Source organism: Toxotes jaculatrix, chromosome 15 (genome assembly GCF_017976425.1).
Source record: "Toxotes jaculatrix isolate fToxJac2 chromosome 15, fToxJac2.pri, whole genome shotgun sequence".
Classification (NCBI taxonomy): Eukaryota; Metazoa; Chordata; class Actinopteri; family Toxotidae; genus Toxotes; species Toxotes jaculatrix.
The window spans coordinates 8,008,865-8,030,879 of NC_054408.1; the positions used below are offsets into that span (position 1 = coordinate 8,008,865).

Sequence of the window (22,015 nt, forward strand, 5' to 3'; positions counted from 1 at the left end):
TTCAAACAGGTCGTTCTGAACGACAATGACAAATGACTTATTTTGTCATTAAGTTTCCAAGGGCTTTCAGGCCGTCTCAGCTGCTGTGAAAATGACTTCCAAGACCATCAGGAGAGAAAATATTCGGGACAATTTTCATTCTCTCTCACGTGATCGTGTCTGGTAGAGCAACAAGTTTCAATCTATATTATTTCTGGAACTTTTTTCTTATTAGGTTTCTCTCTTACTGTTCGCATGCTGCCAGCGGCCTTGTCATAAAACAGGGAGGCTAGACCACACCAGCAGTATTAGAATCATTGTCTCAGCTGTCACTTTGCATTGGTTCTGTGAAAATCTTGCCAGTGTCCCATGGGTGAGTGTGTAAGAAATGAGTTATGAACAGTTCCAACACATGTGCCCATTCAGTACACTCAAATGGAAAGAGTGCAAGCATGTAAAAAATAGAGAAACGCAGCCTTTCTATTCTGTCTTTCCCTGTGACACACAAACACTTACACACAAGATTAGTCTTGGGTAATTGCCCTGTCTTACAGGATGAAATTGCATTTAAAGGTGTAATTTAATCGGGCCTTTTTTTTTGTAGAATTGGTGCAGAAAGTGAATCACCGTTGTAAGATTCCTTGGAGACATAGATGTTGAAAAGCTCGGAGCTGGCAGTTACTTGTAAGAAAGTTGTCAGAATTTTCAAGATCAGATTTGCTCACAACAGTGAAACTGTAAGCCGTGATCTCTCGGTGGACTGGACCACAAAAACAAGAGAGAGAGAGAGAGAGAGAGAGAGAGAGAGAGAGAGAGAGAGAGAGAGAGAGAAGGAGTGACTGTATCTCAGTTTTCTGTTGCTTGGCTCGGCAACTTGTCTTTGAAATCCACTCTGATGACCCCAGCTCTGAGCTATAAAGAGGGAAAGACAAAAACACAGACGAGGTCATGCGAAAACTTGCAAGGGGGAAAGATAGAGGAAGAGAGAGAAAGACATCGCGAAGCAGCAATAGGAAAAGAGAGAATGAGAGATATTTCTAATTTTTCTTAAAGCTAAAACAATCTGCCCTGTTATTTTGTCAGCTGCAGTGGCCTGTGTTATGGTGCAAGGAGTCTCCAGGGAGTAGGGACTGCGATTAATATTGTACAGTGTGGAACGGCCGTCTCTGATGTCGGCTCACATTGTGTTTATCAGTGCCATTGGTCAGTAATGAGTGGGTACAAATCCCAGCCAAATGTTTAGTCTTTAAACACTCACCCAATCTAGTTTGGGGAGAGGCACATGCATAGCAGTAACTGAAGCACAGCAGACAGCTTCCTTGTTAGAGGATAAGCTACAGCCTGAAATCCATGGACATAGGGAACTCATGATGATAATGAACAAGCACAAACATGGTAAACTGCTTTTTAAGTGTGTATTATGGTGGATCTTTACAAGAGGACCATGAAGTGTTACTGTCTCAGTTTGTTAGAGCTGTGACATTGCAGGGTGTTTGTCGAAGGTCAGTGACATCTATGTGTCTGTTCATCTTGCATATGCTTGTGTGTGTGTGTGTGCCTGTGCACACTGATCTGACACACAGTCCCGGTCAGTCCTGTTCTTGGCTCCAGCAGTGATCTGGCACTTCTCCTAGTCCTGCAGCCCCTGCCATGCCGCCACCCCCCCCCCCCCTCTCTCTGTCTCTCTCTCTATCTCCCTCTTTCTCTCCCTCTCTCTCCTGCTGCCTCTCTACCTCCTCCCTCCTCCTATTCTTCTTTTCTCCCTTCATCCACACACCAGTGCGGATCAGCCTGTCCAGGCCTTGCAGGGAGTCAGAGGGAAAAAAAAAAAAAAGAGGAGGAGAGCTGACTGGACTTTCACCCTGGCTCTCTCGGTATGCCTCCTCATTTCTGGCTCTCTTTGCAACTCTTTGCTATCATATGACAGTAATATGGTAGTATTATGTACCCCGTTATAATATGCCACACAAAAGATGCTGAACGCATGTTCTGTGAGGAGCCGTGGCTTTTCACAGGCCAGTATAGCAGTCGATAAAGCCCTTTCCGCATTCCTTAGACAAAACCTTACTCTCACAGCAGAGACACACACACACGTATGCACACATAAACTGATTCAGTCTTACAGTTCTGTTTCTGTTCACATAAATCCTGTAATAAGATTCCATCTGAGATAACTGGACTGCTCCCTGCAGGGCATTTTCCAGTCTCTGAGACCCACAGCAGCTGCACTGTAGAATGGATGCAGCAGTGGTTTGAGAACAATCAATGATACAGTGTGTGTGTGTGAGTGTATGTCTGCGCACCCAGGATTTTAAATAAAATTTCAAGATCACCAGCCAAAGTGGACAGTAGATATTAAACTTTAACAGCCTCTCTGGTTTCCTCTCTAATTTCTATTGCTCAGAATAGTGTATTTGAAACAAGCCAGATTTCTTGGACTTAATTTGTTTTTATCATTTTTAAAAACAACAAAGCTAAACATGTATTAAAAACCTATAATATGTAATTTCACTGGTGCCAGTAAGTCTATGCACTAAATAAACTTGAGACAGTCACAGTAAGAGAGAGAGAACAGATATTATCCATCTTATATATTTTGCATTATTTTTATAGTGTATTATTGTTTTTGCATGTACATTAACAACTGAAGTATTTAAGGAAAACAAAAATACTGTATCCTTATAGAATACTACATAGTGTGTGACTGGAGATATACATGTATGGATCAGTATTTGAAAATAACACTATGCATCATTACACATGAAAAACATGGCAACTGGATATTCACTGTCTCAACAAAGTGTCCGTTCAGCATACACATCACACCACCTGCCCTGGCTACCTGCCCTGGTGCACCTCTGACATCATTTGGACAAAAGAAGAAGAAATCTATAGGAGTGTATTGTGTATTGTACTCGAGCTTGTTATTGTATTGTGTCCTCAGTGGTGCTTTATTCTGAGATATCGGTTTTTGAGTCCCATTGTGTCACACAGTGGAGTGTACACGAGGAGTCGGGATGAGACAAACAGGTGAGCTTGTCAGGTTGAAACTCAGGAGATGGTTGAAGGTCATTGAGATGTGTTCATGGGCACAGGAGAGCAGGAGTGAGATGGAGGAATTGTGTAAATAAGAGCAACAGATAATGAGGGGAGCACATGTTTGAATTAAACATTCTGAATCCCTGTCCTCCTTCTATCCAACCCCCATCCATCCCCTCATCCCCAGTGAGTGTGTACCATCCACTCAGTAAGTCCTCAACTGTGTAATAGGGGTATTATATACCTTCCGTTGCTGTGTGTGTGTGTGTGTGTGTTTGGGACGTTTGGTTGGCTGTAGCTATTGTTCTGCAACACCCTTAAGTTGCTCTCATTGGTTCAGGCACTGATGGAGCCCATATATCTTTCTCTGCCAAAACTGACAGCAGCTTAGGCTCTTACGTACCAAAATATAGGAGAGAATACTTTTCCACCTCAGTGCAAGTCTGTGATCTACTGTCAGGTGTAACTTCGCTTCGGTAAGTTGCTGTGCTGTGTTTGTTAGGCTTGAGTTTCTTTTGTCTGGCATGAACAAACTGAGTTGTTGCTACTTTTTTTGGTCCAGCAGAAGTTGTCATGGATGATATCTTAGTAGATCATTTCAAAATTATTTGAGTTTATGCATTTTATTTTTATTTTTTTGCTTTTTACATTTCCACACTGTTCAGTGCACGGCTTCAGATAGTTTTGTAATTACTGTAGTTTTATGAAACTCCTGGACTCATTTTCTCCAAATCTGTGAAAACATTTTTAGAAGTTTAATAGACTTGGTAGAAGCTATCCATCAATAGGAGTAAATTATTGCCAAGTTTCATCAGAATGATTGTAAAGTTTTGGTACATGAAGTTCCAGTCGCTGTTTCATATTAATGTGCACCCTCAGAAACATTGTGAGAGCTGAGATGAGACATGAGGCCGAGTCCAACTTCTGATCTCTGCTTTATTGATTTCAGTGTCTTCTCTACAAAATTAAACCTTCAACAAATAGTCAGCCTTTTCTAATACAGTAATACAAAAATGTACTGTTTGGTATATGAATACAAAAATGGCTATATGTTCATCTAATGATGTATCAAGCATATGTACATACAGATGTATTTACATTTGTTTTAATGATCTCCACAATCAAGAGTGCTTGATTTGATTATTTACTTTTCACACAAGGAAAAATTACAGTTTACCTCTTACATGATAAAAATACTGTAAAACAGTCTCCAGAGCTGTAAAACCATCAAGTTTAGGTTTTCTTTTTAATCTGCTTTTCACAATAATGCATTTGTTTTCATTTATGATACAGTGATATAATAACAAATTGATAATCGAACACGTGCCTGGATTTTTCTTTTGTGGTATCTTATGTTTTGTAACCTTTGCTCATCCCCCGCTTCCTTCTGCTACTTTCCTCTCCATTTCTTTCAGTTCTCTCTACTCCTAGCCCTGTCCCTAGTCAACCAGAGAATCGATTTTTAAACAGGCAAGACTCTGGGGACCGAGCAGAGCACTATTATTGGCCTCATTTAGGCTCCATTGCGACCATGATGGTTCCTCTAGACAATAGGATAGACTCTGTCATGGATACCAAAGCGTAAATGCACATTCCAGCTGAAAACCGCTCAGGCCAGCATTTCCTGTCTTGAGGGAGCTTTGTTTAAAAAAGAAACCCTGCCGGTTTGAGAGGATGGACCGCAGTGCCTTTCCATAAACCAGTAATCTAGGCACATCCAGCACATTTCACAGCCACAGGCTAGAGATGAGGGGAATATAGAAAATTTATGGGCTTTTTTTCATGCTATTTAATGCATGCCAACTTCCACTTTTTCATCACTGCCATAGTTTTTGTGCATTCTGCACCATATGGCAGTTTGTTTCTACTGTAAACGCTGGCTGCTGATTTCTCATCAGGGGACTGTGCTCCTCTATATTAGCTGTATGTCTGTTAGGGTGCTGAAGCAGCATGCACAGCCAATCACAGCCCTATTTCTCTATGTAGGATTGAAAGAAGTTTCAGGAAAGCTTCTACAATTCCAGCTTTATGGGCATATTATGTGGCAACCAAACTGTACTGATAAAACTTTTTGACTGTGTTAAAGAGTCCCAAGAAATACTCTTCCCCTCAAGCTTACAATTTGTTTGTAATCATGTGCTGACGAAGAAACAAAAACTCCAATTTGGAAATGTCTGTTACACTGATATTACCCTGAAACAAATCTCAGAGCCAAGTGTGTTGTTCTGCAAGAGGGAAAGCAATGCAATGCACCCGAGTATGCATTAGGAGCACAGAGGTGCAAAAACATATTTTTGGGGGGCAGAAATTAAGACATTTGTAAAGGTTTCATCAGTTGGTCATATTTGGTCTCACAAAATGGTCAGATTTGAATCAAGAGTGACTGTTTCTGAGAATGAATATGTCCTAAATATTTAACATGTACACACAGAGACATGTTGTCACTGCCTGCAGAAAACAGCAGTTACACATTAAGAGAAGTATGCTGGCATTACACTGAATACTTGGATGCCCTCTAACAGCAGCTGTCAATATCAGACTGTAATTTGGCAAATGAGGGACATTATATTCTATGCCTGATAAAATAAGAATCAATTCAAACGAATCAATAAGCATTTGGTGCTATTTTTTTTGTTTACTGAAGTTTATGGGAGGACACAATTTAGCACATCTGAACTACCCTGTTCCTGTTCTGTTGCTTGGATACATTATTCGCTACGACAGGGCAATTTATTACATCGTAAAGACTGATCTCAGTTCTCCCTCATATGTGTTGTAGGAGTGTGTTTTAGGCTGCGTAAAGACTGAAAAAGAATAGATGGGGAGAGAGAGATTAATACATACATTATACATAAGATTGTATGCTCCTATTGCATGTGGTGGTGAAACTTGGTTTGCAGTAGTGGTACCAGTTTACAAATTCAGAAGACAGGGAAAATGTTGAGTAGACGTTTGACTACTGAAATTGGTAGATTATAGGTAGCGCAGGTGCATCTTATCCAAACCAAAGCTACATCTCATACTAGTTGATTACCAACCTGAACTGTTTTGTATTACATGCTACACTGTTAGACAATTCATTGTACTTTTACAGTAATGATGCAATTACCCCTTTACATTAATTTTGCTGTAACCATGTTTTACTGTAGAAAAGCCATACCGTAAGTGTGATTTAGAGTAAAACAGCATTAATGTAATGGCGATTTAAGTATCATTTATTTACTGTATTTGTGTTTTAAAATATAATTATTATATTATAATTATCTTTTACAGGATAACTGCTTGACACTAAAATATACACAAGGAAAAATCATGCAAGGAATAGCATAACCTTGGCAGAGTTTACCTATAATACACTATTCAAATTATACATAATACCAGACTTGAATGATATCAGAATAAAACATGTAAAATTAGGGGCAGCCTGCACACACATATATTCATATGTGAAATTTGTGTGTGTGGGTGTGTGCTTGTGTTTGACAGTGTTTTTAGTCTGTGTGTTAGTAGTGGTCTGGTTTCCCCCAGTGGGGTGTGTACACTAAATGGGTGAGGAGAGTGTTGGCCCCTGCTCTCCATCAAAGGCAGCATTGACTGGAAGCATGAGAGCGTCTCTGCAGCCAGTCATCCTTGGACGGCTGACAGTGGGCCTGGGCACGGGGGACATAGCTGAGAGCAATCAACAACTACTGGAGGAAAATGCTTCACTGCTGGTGGAATGTGTCTGAACTCAGACCTCACTCACAACAACCCACAGCTCCACTCTTGAGCAATCATGTGCAAATGGTTTTAGTTTGCCTTGAAGCTCCTCTAATTAATTATGTACACAGTGTTGCATTTCATGTACTCGAACATGCTCTTTAAGTGCACATACAGTTTCTGTGCGTCTATGTTCGAAGGTAAGAGAACGACGGGAGTCTGGATTGGTTCAGAATCCTGTGGTAATTAATCTCACTCAGTGAAGAAGTGCATGTTGGGACTGAGGCAGGGCATAGCTCACCACACCTTGCTCGTTAACTCTAACCACCTATGGCCAGCCTCTGGAGAGATTAACGAGGGCTACCCACGGTCAAAAGCGGTCAAATGTGTTTTAACGAAGACTCACTCAGCACTCACCACCAAGCTTAGGTGTTCTTTACTCTGAGACAGTGATTCACAGCAGTACTGTTGTAGAATAATATTCATGAGACCTGACTCACACTGTGACACATCTGGCAAACAGCAGAGTGCACACACACACACACACACACACACACACACACACACACACACACAAGCCACATGGCACAGATGCAGGAACAGGTAGACAGTAAGTAAGCATAGTTTCAGTGTGTTGTGCCATTTACTAGCAATCCCAGCATGAATCTCTTTGACACAGTGACACACAGAAACACCTATGACTCACTCACTTGTACGTGTTTGTCTGTGTGTATGTGTCTGTGCTTTGGGTGCTTGTACTTCTCTCTTGTTATTTATTTTTGTTGTTTTTTTTTTTTTAAATCTTTGTCTCTCTGGCCTCCCTGCCCATTGGTGTCACATTTGATGTTGGCATAGTTAAAATTACAGATGGAGAAATGACGGTGAAAGAGAGAGGTGCAATTACAGACAAACTTTCACTTTTGAACAATTCTGTCTCTCTAATTACAGTGTTTGACTCTGCACAAGTCAGTTTCTGGCTCTCAGAGGATGGCTTCAAAGGTTACTCTTTACATTCACTGGCTTCTCGGGCATATAAATAATGTATTATTTCATCGGGTGGAGGATGGTATACACACATCGTATATAAATATTCTGATCTCATGACACTAGGGCTATAATCTGAATTTAGCTGAAGAGATTTCCACCTGCCGAATTCTCATTTAATATTCAGCAGTTATTACTCATGCAATATTGATCAAAAACCACTACTGGTCTTGTAATGTGCATGTGTGAGTTAAATTCCTTCTATGTAAATAGGGTGGTATACTCTCGCCTAGCTCTGTGACCTTACTATAACTATATCATCCTCCTTGCACTCAGCAGAGACAGCTTAGATACAGTCCCTCATGTCCTCTCATTAAGCTCTTGTCTTAACAAACCTTATCCTTTGATAAATGAACAGCCCAGACGTTTATTTGTCCCTGCAAAGACATTTAAATATGCTTTTTTTTTTAATCTGCTCGACAGCGTGTGAATAAATGAGGCAGTTTTATTTTTTAAATTAGTCTAGATTAGAAAAATAGAATTACACATGTAATGCTGTAAAAACACTTACTGGCATCGTGTTTACTTTGAAACAAAAGGAAGTCAACAAGTATCATGATTCCAAGGAAACTGTGAGATGTTTCAGATGAATTCGGCATCTCTGGTCCTGTTGGGCACAGCGCCATTTCTAAAAAATGCTATGAAAATATGCTTTACCTAAGACCACAGCATAGGCAGCCTTCAAAGTGGATTAAATCCCTAAATAACACGATCAATCAACCACAGCTTGATATGCCAAGATGGCGGAGCTTTCTTTCTCAGTTTTAAGGTGGCACAACTGCATACTATAGCAACAGCATCAGAGCCGGCACACCATTGTTTTCGGTTTTAGGTTCTACTTGTTATTTGTGAATCTGTGTGTCCTGTGCAGTTTCAAGAGATAAAAAAATTGGAATATAAATAACGAACCTAGAGACCAATGCGCGCACACACACATGTACATACACCACATGTACACAGCAGAGGGAGTGTTTCTAGCAAACAAATAGTGTGAGGTGGTAATTGAATTTGGGAAACATTAGGGGAAGATGGGAAGAGATACAGCTATCCTGGGAGACACAGTCCCATAACAATGGCAACAGACAGTGAATTCCTCTGCTCCTTTGTCAGTGCGAGTCAGCAGGAAGTTCTGGGCCATGCCCCTCATTTTCTGGTAAAAAGCAGCAGGCAAATGGCATGTCTGCTACTGTGTGTGATGATGTGTGTATGCTTCATGCATCGCTGAAGCGTGGATATCATGCCATGCCTCTGTGTGCGCCTCCTCAGACACACCTGCTCCTGGCGCCTCAGAGAAAAAGCTTGGCAGTAGTTAATCACACGAGCAAAGCTAAAATGCAATATTACAGTTAGAATGTATACACTACTTTTTCCTTCTGTATAGTACTCTTTAAATTTCTTAACGTCACCCATCTTTTTTTCAGGTCAGTCAGTTTGAATTTGCTTTTAGAAATTGTGGGAAGATAATTTCATTGTGCCGCGGCTGCTCAGCATCACAGTTTTTTTTTCCACGTTGCCCTGGAAACAATAAAAGTTCTTGGTTGTGTTCAGATACCTTCAGACAAGGCAGTACAAGTGTCAGATAAGTTAATTATACCAATGGAAATTTATCTTGTGTAGTTTAAATAAACTTACTAGACTTTGGCTTTCTGGTCTTTTGGGGGAATGAACCTTAAAGGTGACTGGTATATTATTCAAACACAGTGTGTGCGCTCTCTGAGCATGACAGATGAAAGAACCTAAACGTGGAGAAAGTGGAGTGATGTAGTGTTTTTTTGTTTGTTTTTTTATTAAAGTAAATAAATAAAAAGGCTTGACTCTCTACTTACTCACTGCAGTCTCAGTTCTTAGCTACGTGTTTTACAGAAACTAAACCAAAGCAATTTAAAAGCCTGCATTACTGAGTCTAGACGTTTGTCCAATCTGTCCATTAGCAGTATGTTCCGAAGAGCATACTTAGAAGTCAGTCTGACCTGTTCGCCATTCTGGTTTTAACTCTTAGAAGTTGCTTTTTTTGTGCTCTTTTGTGTCGCAGTTGTAGCTTCTTTGTGGTTAGAATGCAGGGAATGGAGGGGGAGTGGAGGGGGAGGTGAGGTGAGGGGAGACGAGCGAGGTGTGTTGGGTGTTTGTGGGGGCCGTGTGAGACGCACAATGCCGCTCTGTGAGTGTGGATGGCAGGCTGGTGATGTCATGGCTGGCAGGACCCAAAGCCCACTGAGCTTGTGAAGGTGTGACATGATCGGGACACAGAGGAGGGTCGCTGACATTGTTGTACGGAATCAGGCTGTGACAGGGGGTGGTTGGGGACAGGCTTTGGGGGGGGGGGGGGGGGGGGGGATTGTTGGGGGGCTCAGCTCTCAGTGTCAGGAAATACAGAGTGGGGAAACATGGAACAAAGGTCCCTGGACAGAATCGAACCAGGGATGTTGTGGTTACACAGTGCGCTACGTGTCCTAAACTACCAAAGTGAAAAATGTATCCTCATTGAGTGATCTGTAATATATTATTGCCATTAGTTTCACACGTAAAACCAACACATCTTTGAAAGGCTGTCTCCACTGACAGATTATTTTCATTTGCTTTTAGTAGTATTTTTAGTGTTTTAATTTGCTTTAATACTGGTTTAATACTGTACTTTAGTACATTTTATTTAAGTGGCATGATTGAGCATAATTTTGCACATCGCTATCTTGAACCAAGAGAAATAGAGATAACTAGAAAATTGTTAGCCAGTTAGACAGGTGCAGAAGGAGGGCTGTATGATGGTTCAGGAATTGCAAGAAAAAGCAGGAAATAATGTTGCCCACAACTGTTTTTTAGTGAGTTTCTATGGAAAACTAAGTATCATGCTGCCAAAAATGTGATATCTTTCTGTTTCTCTTTATCTTTCACTTTCTTTTGGTTGTGTGTGTGTGTGGTTTCAGTGAAATTCCTCTATTTTTTTACTTTTCAATTTTTTCCTCCTGTCACTGTGTATTTGGTAGCTGCGAGCCCCCCCCCCATTACGCTTGTCTTGTTAAATTTCTGGGACAGCATTGCAGCAAGTCGTGGGATGTGTTTATGCTTAAAGAGGGATATGGACATTAAGATTGAGGACTCCAAAAGTCTGTCTTGACCTCTAAAGGATTTGGACTGTTGAGAGTGTTTCTGGTTGGTGATTTGTGTGTGCACAATGCCATAAACTGACCGTGAGGTTACAGCTGCAGCTAAAAACGCACATTTAGAACCGACCAGATTATCGGCAAGTGTTTTAAAATGCCTTTTAGCCAAACAAAGAGGCGCCAATCCTTCAGCTGTGGCATTTGCCAGAATGTTATTGGCAGAGCAGTGTTTATCGACTGGATGCTGTTCCCTAGTAAAATGTGATCGAAGAGGAGAGAAAGGCTTCTTTTCAGAGCAGGCCTCGCGAGTGTCGTGTAAACACACTGAGAGAGGCTCCTTTCATTAGCTATGCTAATCTGGAGTGCACGTGACTTGCCGCAGACTCCAGGGTCCCTCTTGGCTCTGGCTCTCTTAGTTTCTGCCTCCGAAGGCCAGGGTCCTGTCTTCTTCTTTCTGGTTCATTGGGTTAATTTGCCCTGTGTTGTGTTCCTCTGTTTTTTGTATAGTTAGACTGACAGAAACATAGATCTGACTGGTGAATCTGCTTGTCTCCCCCCCGTTACCTTTTGCTTTTGTTTGCCTGGTACCTCTGAGACATACAACTACCCAAACTGGCAGCTTTAGTAGACTGAGAGTTTGGTTGTATCTCCTTTATTTCAAGGCAGTGGATCTCTGCTACAACTGACCAACCAGTGGAGACTACAAGAAATTACTGGTACTGACCAAGAAATAGTGATATCAGTTTGTGAGCTTTAGAGGTGCTGTTAGGTGGATTAAGTTACATTTGGAGAGAGCCAGGCTAGCCCCCATTTCCAGTCTTATTTTAAGGTGGAATAGGTAAATATTTTAGTTTAAAACATTTAAAAATTAACAGAACGTGAAGACATCAGACAACAGTTTTACTGTTATATCAAAGAGTGCATTTCCTTGGCTCTTTAAGGTCTGTCTACCCAAACTTTCTATACCCTATTTGCTTGGAGCGTGAGTTTTGACAGTTCTTCCACAATGCCACTTTAAGCTAAGCTTACATAGCTGCTGGCGGTAGCATCATACTTACCTGGAGGTGAAACTGGTCTTTTCATCCGACCCTTGGCAAGTTAACAAGCATATTTCCCAAAATACTGAACTTTTCCTTTAACATGACAAACATTAAACTTATGCACTTTCTCTTGTTTTTATTTGTTTCTTGTTTTGTCTGTAAAGTAAAATGTAATACAGTTAGATGTAAACTGTTCCTTTGAGTATTTTGATCAAGGATTGTAATTGTTTTATTGAGTACTGATTTTTTTAACAGTTTTTACAGCAGCACTGGCTCTATTTCAGGAGCTGGGTATTAGAGGGTAATTACTACATGTTAGATTATGTCATTTACTGGGGAAGATGAGGAGTAGAGAATGAGTCACCTCCATCAATTAATTTGATATATGAGTCGATAAGGGATATGGGTGGGATATTTGCCACATCTCTGCTAGTCACAAGGTGATAATTTGAAATTCCCTTCAAGGTCTCCCCTTTTTTTAATGAAGCTAGCGATTAAAAGTGGTGTTTCTTACACATGTAATTATTTCTTTATTGATTTGTCAGCATCTTAGGGAATGGTTTCTCATGAAATATATCCCTGCTATGATAACTCGTCTCAATTGCAATCATGAGAGAAAATCATTACAAGAAAGACCCCCCAGGGGAATGTGGAAACTGGGCATGTTGATGTGATTGTCCAAGTATGTGTGTGTGTGTATGTTGGCTTGCAAATGTTTGTACAGTAGTGTGCGTGCTTGCTTGCTGTAGTGTTTGGGCTTTACACTTACTCATGTCTAGTAGAAACAAGGAGGCTTTTGAGCTCATGTACAAGCAGTGACTGATGACTCTTTTCCTCTTTCTCTCCCACCATTGTTCCTCTCCTTCCTTCTCTTTTTATCTTTTCAGGCTGTGAGGACGGGGGGAAGATGAGACCTCCCAGCCCTCTGCTGATCCTGCTGTACATCACGCTGTGCAAGAGTGTGAAGGTGGTCTCGAAGAGGGGCTCAGGTATTTAATGCACTGCATCCTCCCACCTCTTGTGTGGCTTCCAGTCTGAAGCCAGTACATGTATCCCCTCTATGTTAATGTATGTCAGTGGCTCTTTTTCACGCATGTGTCTGTGTGTTTTAGTGTTTCCTCTTCAGACTTTGGTAGTGGCCAACCATTAATGGCTGGCGCCATTGTTGATGTCATTTGTTGACTTCTGGTGAATTTTACTGACGCACTGTAATTGTTTTTGTGCGTTTGTTTTGTGGACTTCTGTTGGTACTAAATGTTAATAGCCCAGAACTTATGTTGTTGTTATTGTTACCAGTGGATTGTGTTTATCTGGTGAAAAATCTGTAATTATTGTTTATTGCCTACATTGTACAGCTTCACTCTGAGATTCTGAAGGCCTCAGGTGCTACTGGAAGACACTGGTATTACAGTACGTGCTTTAAAAACTTCATTTGAAAAAGATGATGGACAGGTAATTGCAAAAAATGGTGCCCTCCTCACTTCTGTGTGGAAATGACTCACACAGAAAATAGGAGCACTGTTGAGCAATTTAGCTGTAAGTGCAATGCACTGTCTGCATCTTAGGTGAAGAGAATTTCAATTAATGAAAAGATAAACAGTGTACTTCTTAGAATTAGCTAGACCTACCTCAATCTAGAGAGAGTGACAGCTACTAAATGATCCAGTTTCTCAGTGACTGGGTCACCAAGGGTTAATGTGAAACTCATTTTGGCTCTAAATGCCAGCAAATTGAACATCAATTGTGAACAAATGCAAAGGTCAAAAGAGAAAATGGAGAGCAAAAAGATTGAAGGTAGAAACTTTTCATGACAGGAATACAGAAGGATTCAAGCAGGCAGTTCAAACAGTGTGAAGACAAACTGCCATTACAGGGAATAAATAGGTCATATATATTGCTATTTTATACAGTCAGTATTCACAGGTACATGAAATGTACAGAGACTATTTAAAAAATCTCACTTGGCAAGTAAAATAATTTTGGTCTTTGGATCATAAGACGAATTCTTTTGAAAATTCATTGTTTGCAAACAGTAATGTGCATTTCTGTGTGCTTGTGTGCACATGCGTATTTATGTGTGCGTGTTTGTATGTGCTCCTTACATGCTGGGATGTTTGTCTTTCAGTGTGTCTGGGTGTTTTTGTACTAGAGACGTGAATGGACATGTCTCAAGATTTAAAGACTGACCTTTAGCTAAAGGTTTTACATTGAAGAATGCAAACTTACTAGACGGACACAGACACGCAAAGAGCAGAGGGGCAACTTATCAAATGAATAATGTGCTTCAGACAGCAAAGATGGTCACTGACGCAGAATACAGACACACTTACCCATACACCTACTAAAGTGGGGGAAAAAACATACAACACCAGCAACTTGAAAATATACTAACACAGCTTTAAGAGGTTAAGGAGGTTAGGAGGTTAAGGAGGAACCTGGTCACACTAAAAATTGGCATTGCATCTCTGTGTTCTAGGTTAATGCATATTTCTGTAAAAGAAAAAATGCTAATGAGGGCAGCAGCACAAATGGCATCTGTTCATAACTATGGTATCATCTGGAGAACATATAAAGAAAATCTATGCCAGTTACATGTCAAATTTGAATGCACTTAGAGGAAACATCTCAAAAATACTAGACCGTTTCACACTTTGCAAAGAGGTGCAGCCTTCAGATGACTGAGTGCTAATACGGGGTATAATTTATGAGACAGGATTAGCTGATTCTTTTTGTTGTTTTTGGATGTCCCTTTTGAATCCACTTGAGGGCTAGTTGGTAACTGAATAGCTGGTCATCGTGTGTGGATTATGCGTCACATTGACGGAGGAAGTTGTTATAAAGCAATAAATGAAATCATGAAACCCTGCGACATCAAAGGATCCTCTGCGGCTGAGCTGAGAACAATGGCAGTAGGTTTCGTGACAAGTGGAGATTCCCACAAATTGCTTGTGCCATTGATGAGACACACATTAACATCAAAGCTCCATCCAATGCCCCAGCAGACAATTACAATCATAAGGGGACAGAATTCAGTCATTTTACAAGGTGTGTGGTCGACAGTAACGTTTATGTTTTCGGATATAAATGTTGGACAAACTGGCAAATTCTGTGATGCTCATGTTTTTGCTCTTTTATCTTGACATGATTGAGACCAGGACAACAATTATGTACTGAGGGAGTAAATGTGCTGCTGGTCATTCATGGTGATTTAGCATGTCCATTACTCCTCTGGCTTATGAAGCCATTTTCAGAACCCAGACGGGCAATGCTTGCAGAGCTCAACTTTAATTATTGGCTGACTGTGGAGAGGGGCTTTGGGCACCTCAGAAGGCGATGGAGTTCTTAAACAAAATGAGGCAGACATTACCCTTGTCTGATGTATTATCTCTACCTGCTGTGCATCGCATGACTTTTCTGAGGATCAAATTGAACAGTTCAACAAGGGAGATGATGATGAAGAGGAAGCTGATGAACTGGACAGCAGAGAAAATTGTTTGCTGTTGGGAGAAATCAGAAATGCACTGTGTGCCTAATTTTCAGGGATATAGCTTGCCATGCAAAACATAATACAGTGAAACAATGGCACAGTCTTTCATTTACTACAGTGATACAAATCCATATTTGAGTGCACATGTACCAACAGTAAACGTGCACCTATTAAATTTGATCAAAAACTGCTATTAGTAACATTAAGATCATTGTTTAGTGGATGTACAGTTAACAGAAAAAAAACTGTGTCACACATCCACTGAATGGCAATTCCATGTTTGGTTTTACAGATGCAGCCTTACCACTGGTTGTACTGGTCCAATTATTCACAAGTGTCCAGTTCTTTACAAACACTTATTGGTTTGTGTTAGTGTGTAATATAGATGACAGTGATGGGTTGCCACTCAAGCCATTAGCTGGTTTCGAAGCCACTTCACCTTTGGTGTGGGTGGATGGCTTAGCTGCTTAGTTGTTGCAGAAATCATTCCATGGGCCATAGGGGACATGGTCCGCTATGGTACAGGTGAATGATCCATAGACCTTGCACTCGTAGTGGTTGACCACAGTGGAGCTGCATGAATCCAGTGTGGTAATTGTGTGTGCTGTTGTTGACCAGGACACAAAGCAGTGAGAACTGCGCCCATAACATGGGGAAACATCTGATGGTTTGCTTGTTGCTGGGCATAGACTGGAGTCTTCTTTCCTCTGCCTCCTACTGTGCCCTCAACAGTCTGTCAAAGGCTTCACTTTGCTGTTTTTGATGTTTCTGCTCGGCTTCATACATTTCCTCTAGCTGCCTTTTCTGCTGAGCTTTGTAAGCCTGTAGCCCACAAGCCACTAAACTAGTTTTGGGCTTGTGCTTCTTTGCTTGAGCCCCAGGAATGGCCAGCCTTTCACTGACTCCTTCATTCTGCCCTTTAATGACCCTTACTGTTTGTATTCTGTGGAGCATCAATGGCCTCTTTATCAGGGGATGTGCTCTGAGCTGTAGTGGTTGGCTTGTTTGCTTCTTTATAATTAGGTGTGTTGTTGGAAGTTCCCCTGTACAGATAATTGGTAACAGTTCTCTGAACAATAAAATGGCACCGTTAATAAATATATTAATTGCCTATTACAAAACCAAACCTTCAGTACAAGTAAATGTTCAGGCCTATGGTAAGTAAGAGCTTACAAAATGTAGCAAAGAATTCAGTAATCGATGAAAATAATCTTATTGTGTGAATGTATAAAACATATATAATTAGAAAATGTTTAGCACTATCAAATAAATTAAAATAGTGTTATATAAACATGGAACATTTGTACTGAGTGTTGTCCCTAACCTGTGGTCATAACTATAGTACTGTGGCACTAAAACAGTTTATTATTCCCTTACAGGTTAGCTGCAGTCATGCCATAACCACCCTTACTGCTGCATTTACTGAGATAATGAAGCACTTGTGCATGGCTAATTCAAATTGTGGACGTCAACCTCTGTACTCGAAATGTACACTCACCATCTAGCTACAAATCTCCAGAGTAACTGGTAACACTAGCAGGATTCAAGGATGTAGTCTCTGAGGAAATGTTATTGTCATAGGATTGGACAAGGTCCACTGGAGAAACTGTTGGTCTTGTCCCAAGGATTAGGTCCAGCTCTTCAAACGTGGGACCTTTTCTTTCTCTTCTCCCTAACTTTTGCCTTTTGCATCTCTCATCCCCTTTAAGTACTGTTGCCACAGTTTCTTTAGTTTAACACAGAAATGTTCAGTGGACAGAAACGTACTGCGTTACTAGTCCAGGTCAGAGCTCGATTCATTCAGTGTCCAACTGCTAATAAGACTGGGTAAGAGGATTTGTTGTACTTTACAGCTATGACTTTAAATCTCCCAGGTGTCTGGGCATGCACAACATTTAAAGTTGCTGTGTCCTTAAAAGACCATAGAAAACATAGGCGATTTTATGGACATTGGCACATGATACACTATAATAAATTGTTTAAGACAACAGTACTACTTAAGTGGTAATAATAACAATGACTGGTTAAACTAAAAGGTTAGATACAAGGCTGAACTCACGTCATTGAAATCAGCTTTGTATGTGTTTTCATCAGATCCTTTGATCAGATCCACACCATTTTAAAAATCAATGAAATATACAATATCCATTATTGTCAACTAAATTACTGTATATGATGTTGGTCATTTATCTATCTTTAGCTTTCTTCCTTTTGGTAATAGAATACAATAACACAAGGAGAGACTAATCTGATTTCTGTTCAGCTATTGTGCTGTCTTCATACCTAATGCATATGACTGCATATGTGTGTCTCAGTCAGTAGGTATTTGTATAATCAGAAATGTGTCATGGTTTAAGCAGGACTTTGAATGTGTGTGCAAATGTATGTAAGTGAGTGCCTGAGTGGTTATACGCTTGGTCTGTGGAGGATTTCCATATAGATCAGAGCTAGAACAGCACATCAGACCAATCAAGTGGGTCCTCTGGGTCTTTCAGTCAAATATCGATAGCAGTAAAGTCAATATTACCCCCCAACTGTGGGGTCAGAGGTGATGCAGTGTCACTGGGCAGTTTGGCTGTTTAATACCACTTTGAAAGGCTCCTCTGTCTTCTGTCTACCTGAAAGATTATAAATGGAGGCACGTGCAAAATCAGATGAGCTTGTAATCTGGGACATGGATACTGTCACTTTCTCTTTCTCTCTCTCTCTCACTCTCTTGCATGTGTTTATACAGTGCTGTTGTACATATCGGGCCAAATTTACACATATTCAACACACCAACTAATTAAAGCAGTGAACAGTGCCAAGCAAACTAAATATATAAATGGTGTTTTTTTTCTCATTTTTCATTTTTAATGTGTGTTTGAAAAAACAAAACCATGGAAAAATTGAGCAATATGTGGCATCTTGAAATTCTAATTTCAATTAAGTTGTTTGCTTGAACTTGAAGTTTCAATTAGTTTTTAAATACCTTGAGTAAAATACTGTATTTGTCACATCTGTTTCTCTAAATGTACACAGCCATCTGTCAGTGTGGACACTGCAGGTGTTGTGATTTCAGTATTTTTACTTATACTTTTTTTTTTTTAACTTCAATAAATGATGTTGCCCAAACACATTCACAAAATAATAATTTAAAAGATTTTTTCTGCCCACTTTACTCTTCTCCCCTGTACTAGCTTCTGGCAAATTAAACAGGATGAAGGTAAGGTGTCTGAGTTAAACATGAAATGTAGTAGTAAAGAAGATTGATTGGCTGATAAAGTCCCTGGTGCGTGATTGTTTTCTGGTTCAAAGGTTTGGGACGTTTGTCTTCATGTGCTAGAGATAAAAGAGATGGAGCAGCTGGACTCTCATGGCTGCTATTAAATTAACTTCAAATGACCACCTCTGGCGTCTAACATTGACCTGTGTCAAAGTCATTGATAGGAGGTTGTTATTATTGTTGAGTCTGAACCAGATATTTGAATACAATGAAGTGGGAGGAAGAGAAAGTTTGAGAGAAAGAAAGAGACCTTTGTTTGGATCACTGCTGTAATGCATTGTTTGTGGGGCATTTGGTATCAGATGAGAATTCTCTATTCTTTCTGTTGGATTGCAGGAAGGGCTGGGAATTTGAATCCACAACCTTGAATAGTTATGGTTGAGGGATCAGCTATGAGGGCTTGATTAGCCCCCAGGAGACACTGGATAAAGCAGCTATTCAATTGATTTTCCCTCCCAGTGTCCAGACGGCATTCCCAGAGTTTGTAGCACTCCGAAATCCTATAATTATTCAATGTGGAGCCTGCTTGGGCCTGTATTACCCGGACTAATGAGTTTCCCAGAGGTGTGGAGGCTGCATGTGTCTCTTATTCCCTCATTCTTTGCACCACACTTCGCACTACTCACGGTTTTAATGACCAGTCAAGCTCTGCAGAATTGGGTATCAGTTGTGGTAGATTGTTGTTGTTTGTTTGTCATTGTTGTTGTGTGTGCACTCTGTTCATTTACAGGTCAAGTTTGACCCACATCTTGGAGTGTGTGTGCTCTGCTGCTGCAAATGATGGTTTTAACTCTAGGCGCTTTTCTCAATATGTCTTCTCACCTCTGTGTGATTGTGCACTGGACTGACCAAGGCCATACTGACACTGCGTGAGATTCACTCCCAGGGACTCTTAGCTGGTCTCTGACAGAGACAAGCTGTCAAGGTCCATCCATCAGATTCCAATTGTCTCCTTCTTGGTCCAGCTCGGCCCAATCAAGCCTGAGCAGGCCCATTCCAACCTCTCTGTTGGAGATCAACCCATAAAGACCCAGCCTTTAATCAGACAGGACAGGGACTCTTTAACTGGTTTCTCAGTCTGCTTGCAAACCCAAGTACCAGTTTGCAGTAGACTGTAAGCCCCAGTGAGAAACGTTACATATGGGTTCAGGCAAAAAAAAAAAAAAAGGTGATCTGCACACCACAACAGACACATTGCAGTGTCAAATATTGTTTAGAACAAGAGATGGGGGGGATCAAGAAATAATATAGATTGTCAAAAGTATTATATGTAGTGCTGAAAGAGTAAATGGGTTAGATCGAGAGAAAGTCAATCTGACAGCTCTAATCAGTCAGTGACTTCTTTGCTTGATTAGATTTCTTCACATGTACATCAGTAATGTTATTATCTAAACAGTTAATCTACTGAGTGAAAAACAAACTATGGATTGACAGATGACAAACATAGTTTTACATCTTGTACACCCAGAACTGCTGAAAATGCTGTTGATTTGTTATTGCTATTTTCCTATTCTGTCCTTGGAATAATGTCCAGCTCCCTGTTGAGTGTATATGTCTTGGGCATGACTGGAAACAGGAATAAAAAGCAAAATTAGACATGTTTCTCTGCAGATTTTTTTCAAACATCTGTTGGCACTGCTCTGTCCATTGGACTGGATCAGAGTTTCAGCAGAGATCAGTTGAGAAATCATCACTGTGGGAAGTTTGAGATGAAGTGGCAACAGCAGCCGGTCAACCGAATAAACCACATCTCCTCTTTAGATCCAGGCCTTGAGCAGAAAACCTTCCCCTCAGTCTTCTCAAACACACATACTTTCATCTTAAGCAATACCCCCTGCCCAACTGCACACGTTTTGTGTTGGGTTCTGACTGTCTTATCCAGAGAGAGCACAACATTTGCTTGAAAGGGGACTCAGGACCTGGTCCACCAGGCTTTGAGAAGTGGGAACTTGAATAACCTGAAAGGATATTTTCAGCTTTGCAGGATAAAGAAGTACATTCTTGGAGACTAGTGACACAGAGAATTTTCGAGTATCATTTGCTCATATCTAATGGCAAAAAATCCTGATATCCTGATCGATTCAGATGGTCATTAAACAGGGATATCAAAATATGACACGCCGTTCGTTGGACTGTGATGTATCATAAGAATGGGGCTTCACTAGGCACTGTGGAACTGATACTGTTTCAGTAAAAGCCTTTAATTCAGCCTTGATGGATTTGTGCTCAGGCCATATGGCTTTTTGCGCATGACCGCACCAAAGACTGTTATGGTAGAAAGATACGAGAATCACAGGCCTTGGCATGCCTCTGGTTTGGTGGTAAAAAGGTAAAAAGGCAGAGGGACTGGATAAGCTGTGCTGTAAACTTTAACCTTAACGATGGATGTATTAAGAGCACTGGATGCGTGTATTCCAGTAAAAACTGTTCACTACATGTGTACGGCAAAAAGCTAACTCATCTCTGACTCCTTGCTCATTTAAATGACATGAAAAAAATCTTTTTTGAGATTTTTTTAATGACACTAATGGCATAAATTGTGACAATACAATACAATAATTGTTTGGACACTCATAAAAGATATTTGTTAATTAGATATTTAGATATTTGATATTTGTTTCACAAGTGTTTCTTTTCAATTGATCATTCTGAGCCCCAGTCATTAAGTGACCAACAATTCTGGCCAGTTTTACAACTTGCACACAACCAGTGCTGTTTCTGGAGGCTTGACCCTAACTCACTCTCTTTATTCCCACCATAAGCTCCAGTGTTTCTGTCACTGTGTGCAATTTCATTGTCAACAGAATTGCATGTGACCCAAAAGGGTCACTTGTGTAATTTTGAGCCGAATGTAGGGAGCATTGCGTTCCTTAATAGACCTGGTCAGATCAGAAAGTGGCAGAATGAGATTGCTGAGATTTTGTTATTATAGGAGGTAGAAAAGCTAATCCACCCAGCAAGCTACATTAACTCAGCAGTCGCAACTAGCAAGCACACCAGGTAACTCACCAACTAAATTCTTACACACTTATGAACAGTTTTAACAGAGTTATACCACCCACATTTCTGACATCTCACCTCAGAATTGTGTAAAATTGGAGCTGTGATGCAGTAATGCAGTTTTAGGCTCCACAGGTTTTTTTGATGGCTCACCATGTGCAGAGGTTGAGCACTGTGTAGCGACATGCACGACCCATCCATCAATCAGTGTCCCGTGGTCAAAGGTTGAGTTCAGTGTATCATGATGCGAATGGTTCACAGGGCCCAACGTGTGTGTGTGTGTGTGTGGGTGTGTGTGTGTTGTGTGTTGTCTTCTGCCCCAGACTCACTGCCAGGGCATAAACAAACAATAGCCCTGATTATG

General features: G+C 40.6%; 1 protein-coding gene across 1 annotated transcript in view; it reads left to right on the top strand.

Moving 5' to 3' along the window:
• Positions 1–12,806: 12,806 nt before the first annotated feature.
• il1rapl1a (interleukin 1 receptor accessory protein-like 1a) overlaps positions 12,807–22,015 on the top strand; it is a 126,597-nt gene continuing 117,388 nt past the window's right edge. Inside the window, exon 1 of the mRNA XM_041057211.1 lies at positions 12,807–12,888. Within this exon, the coding sequence (XP_040913145.1) occupies positions 12,807–12,888 (82 nt within the window). The remainder of the gene's footprint in view (positions 12,889–22,015) is intronic.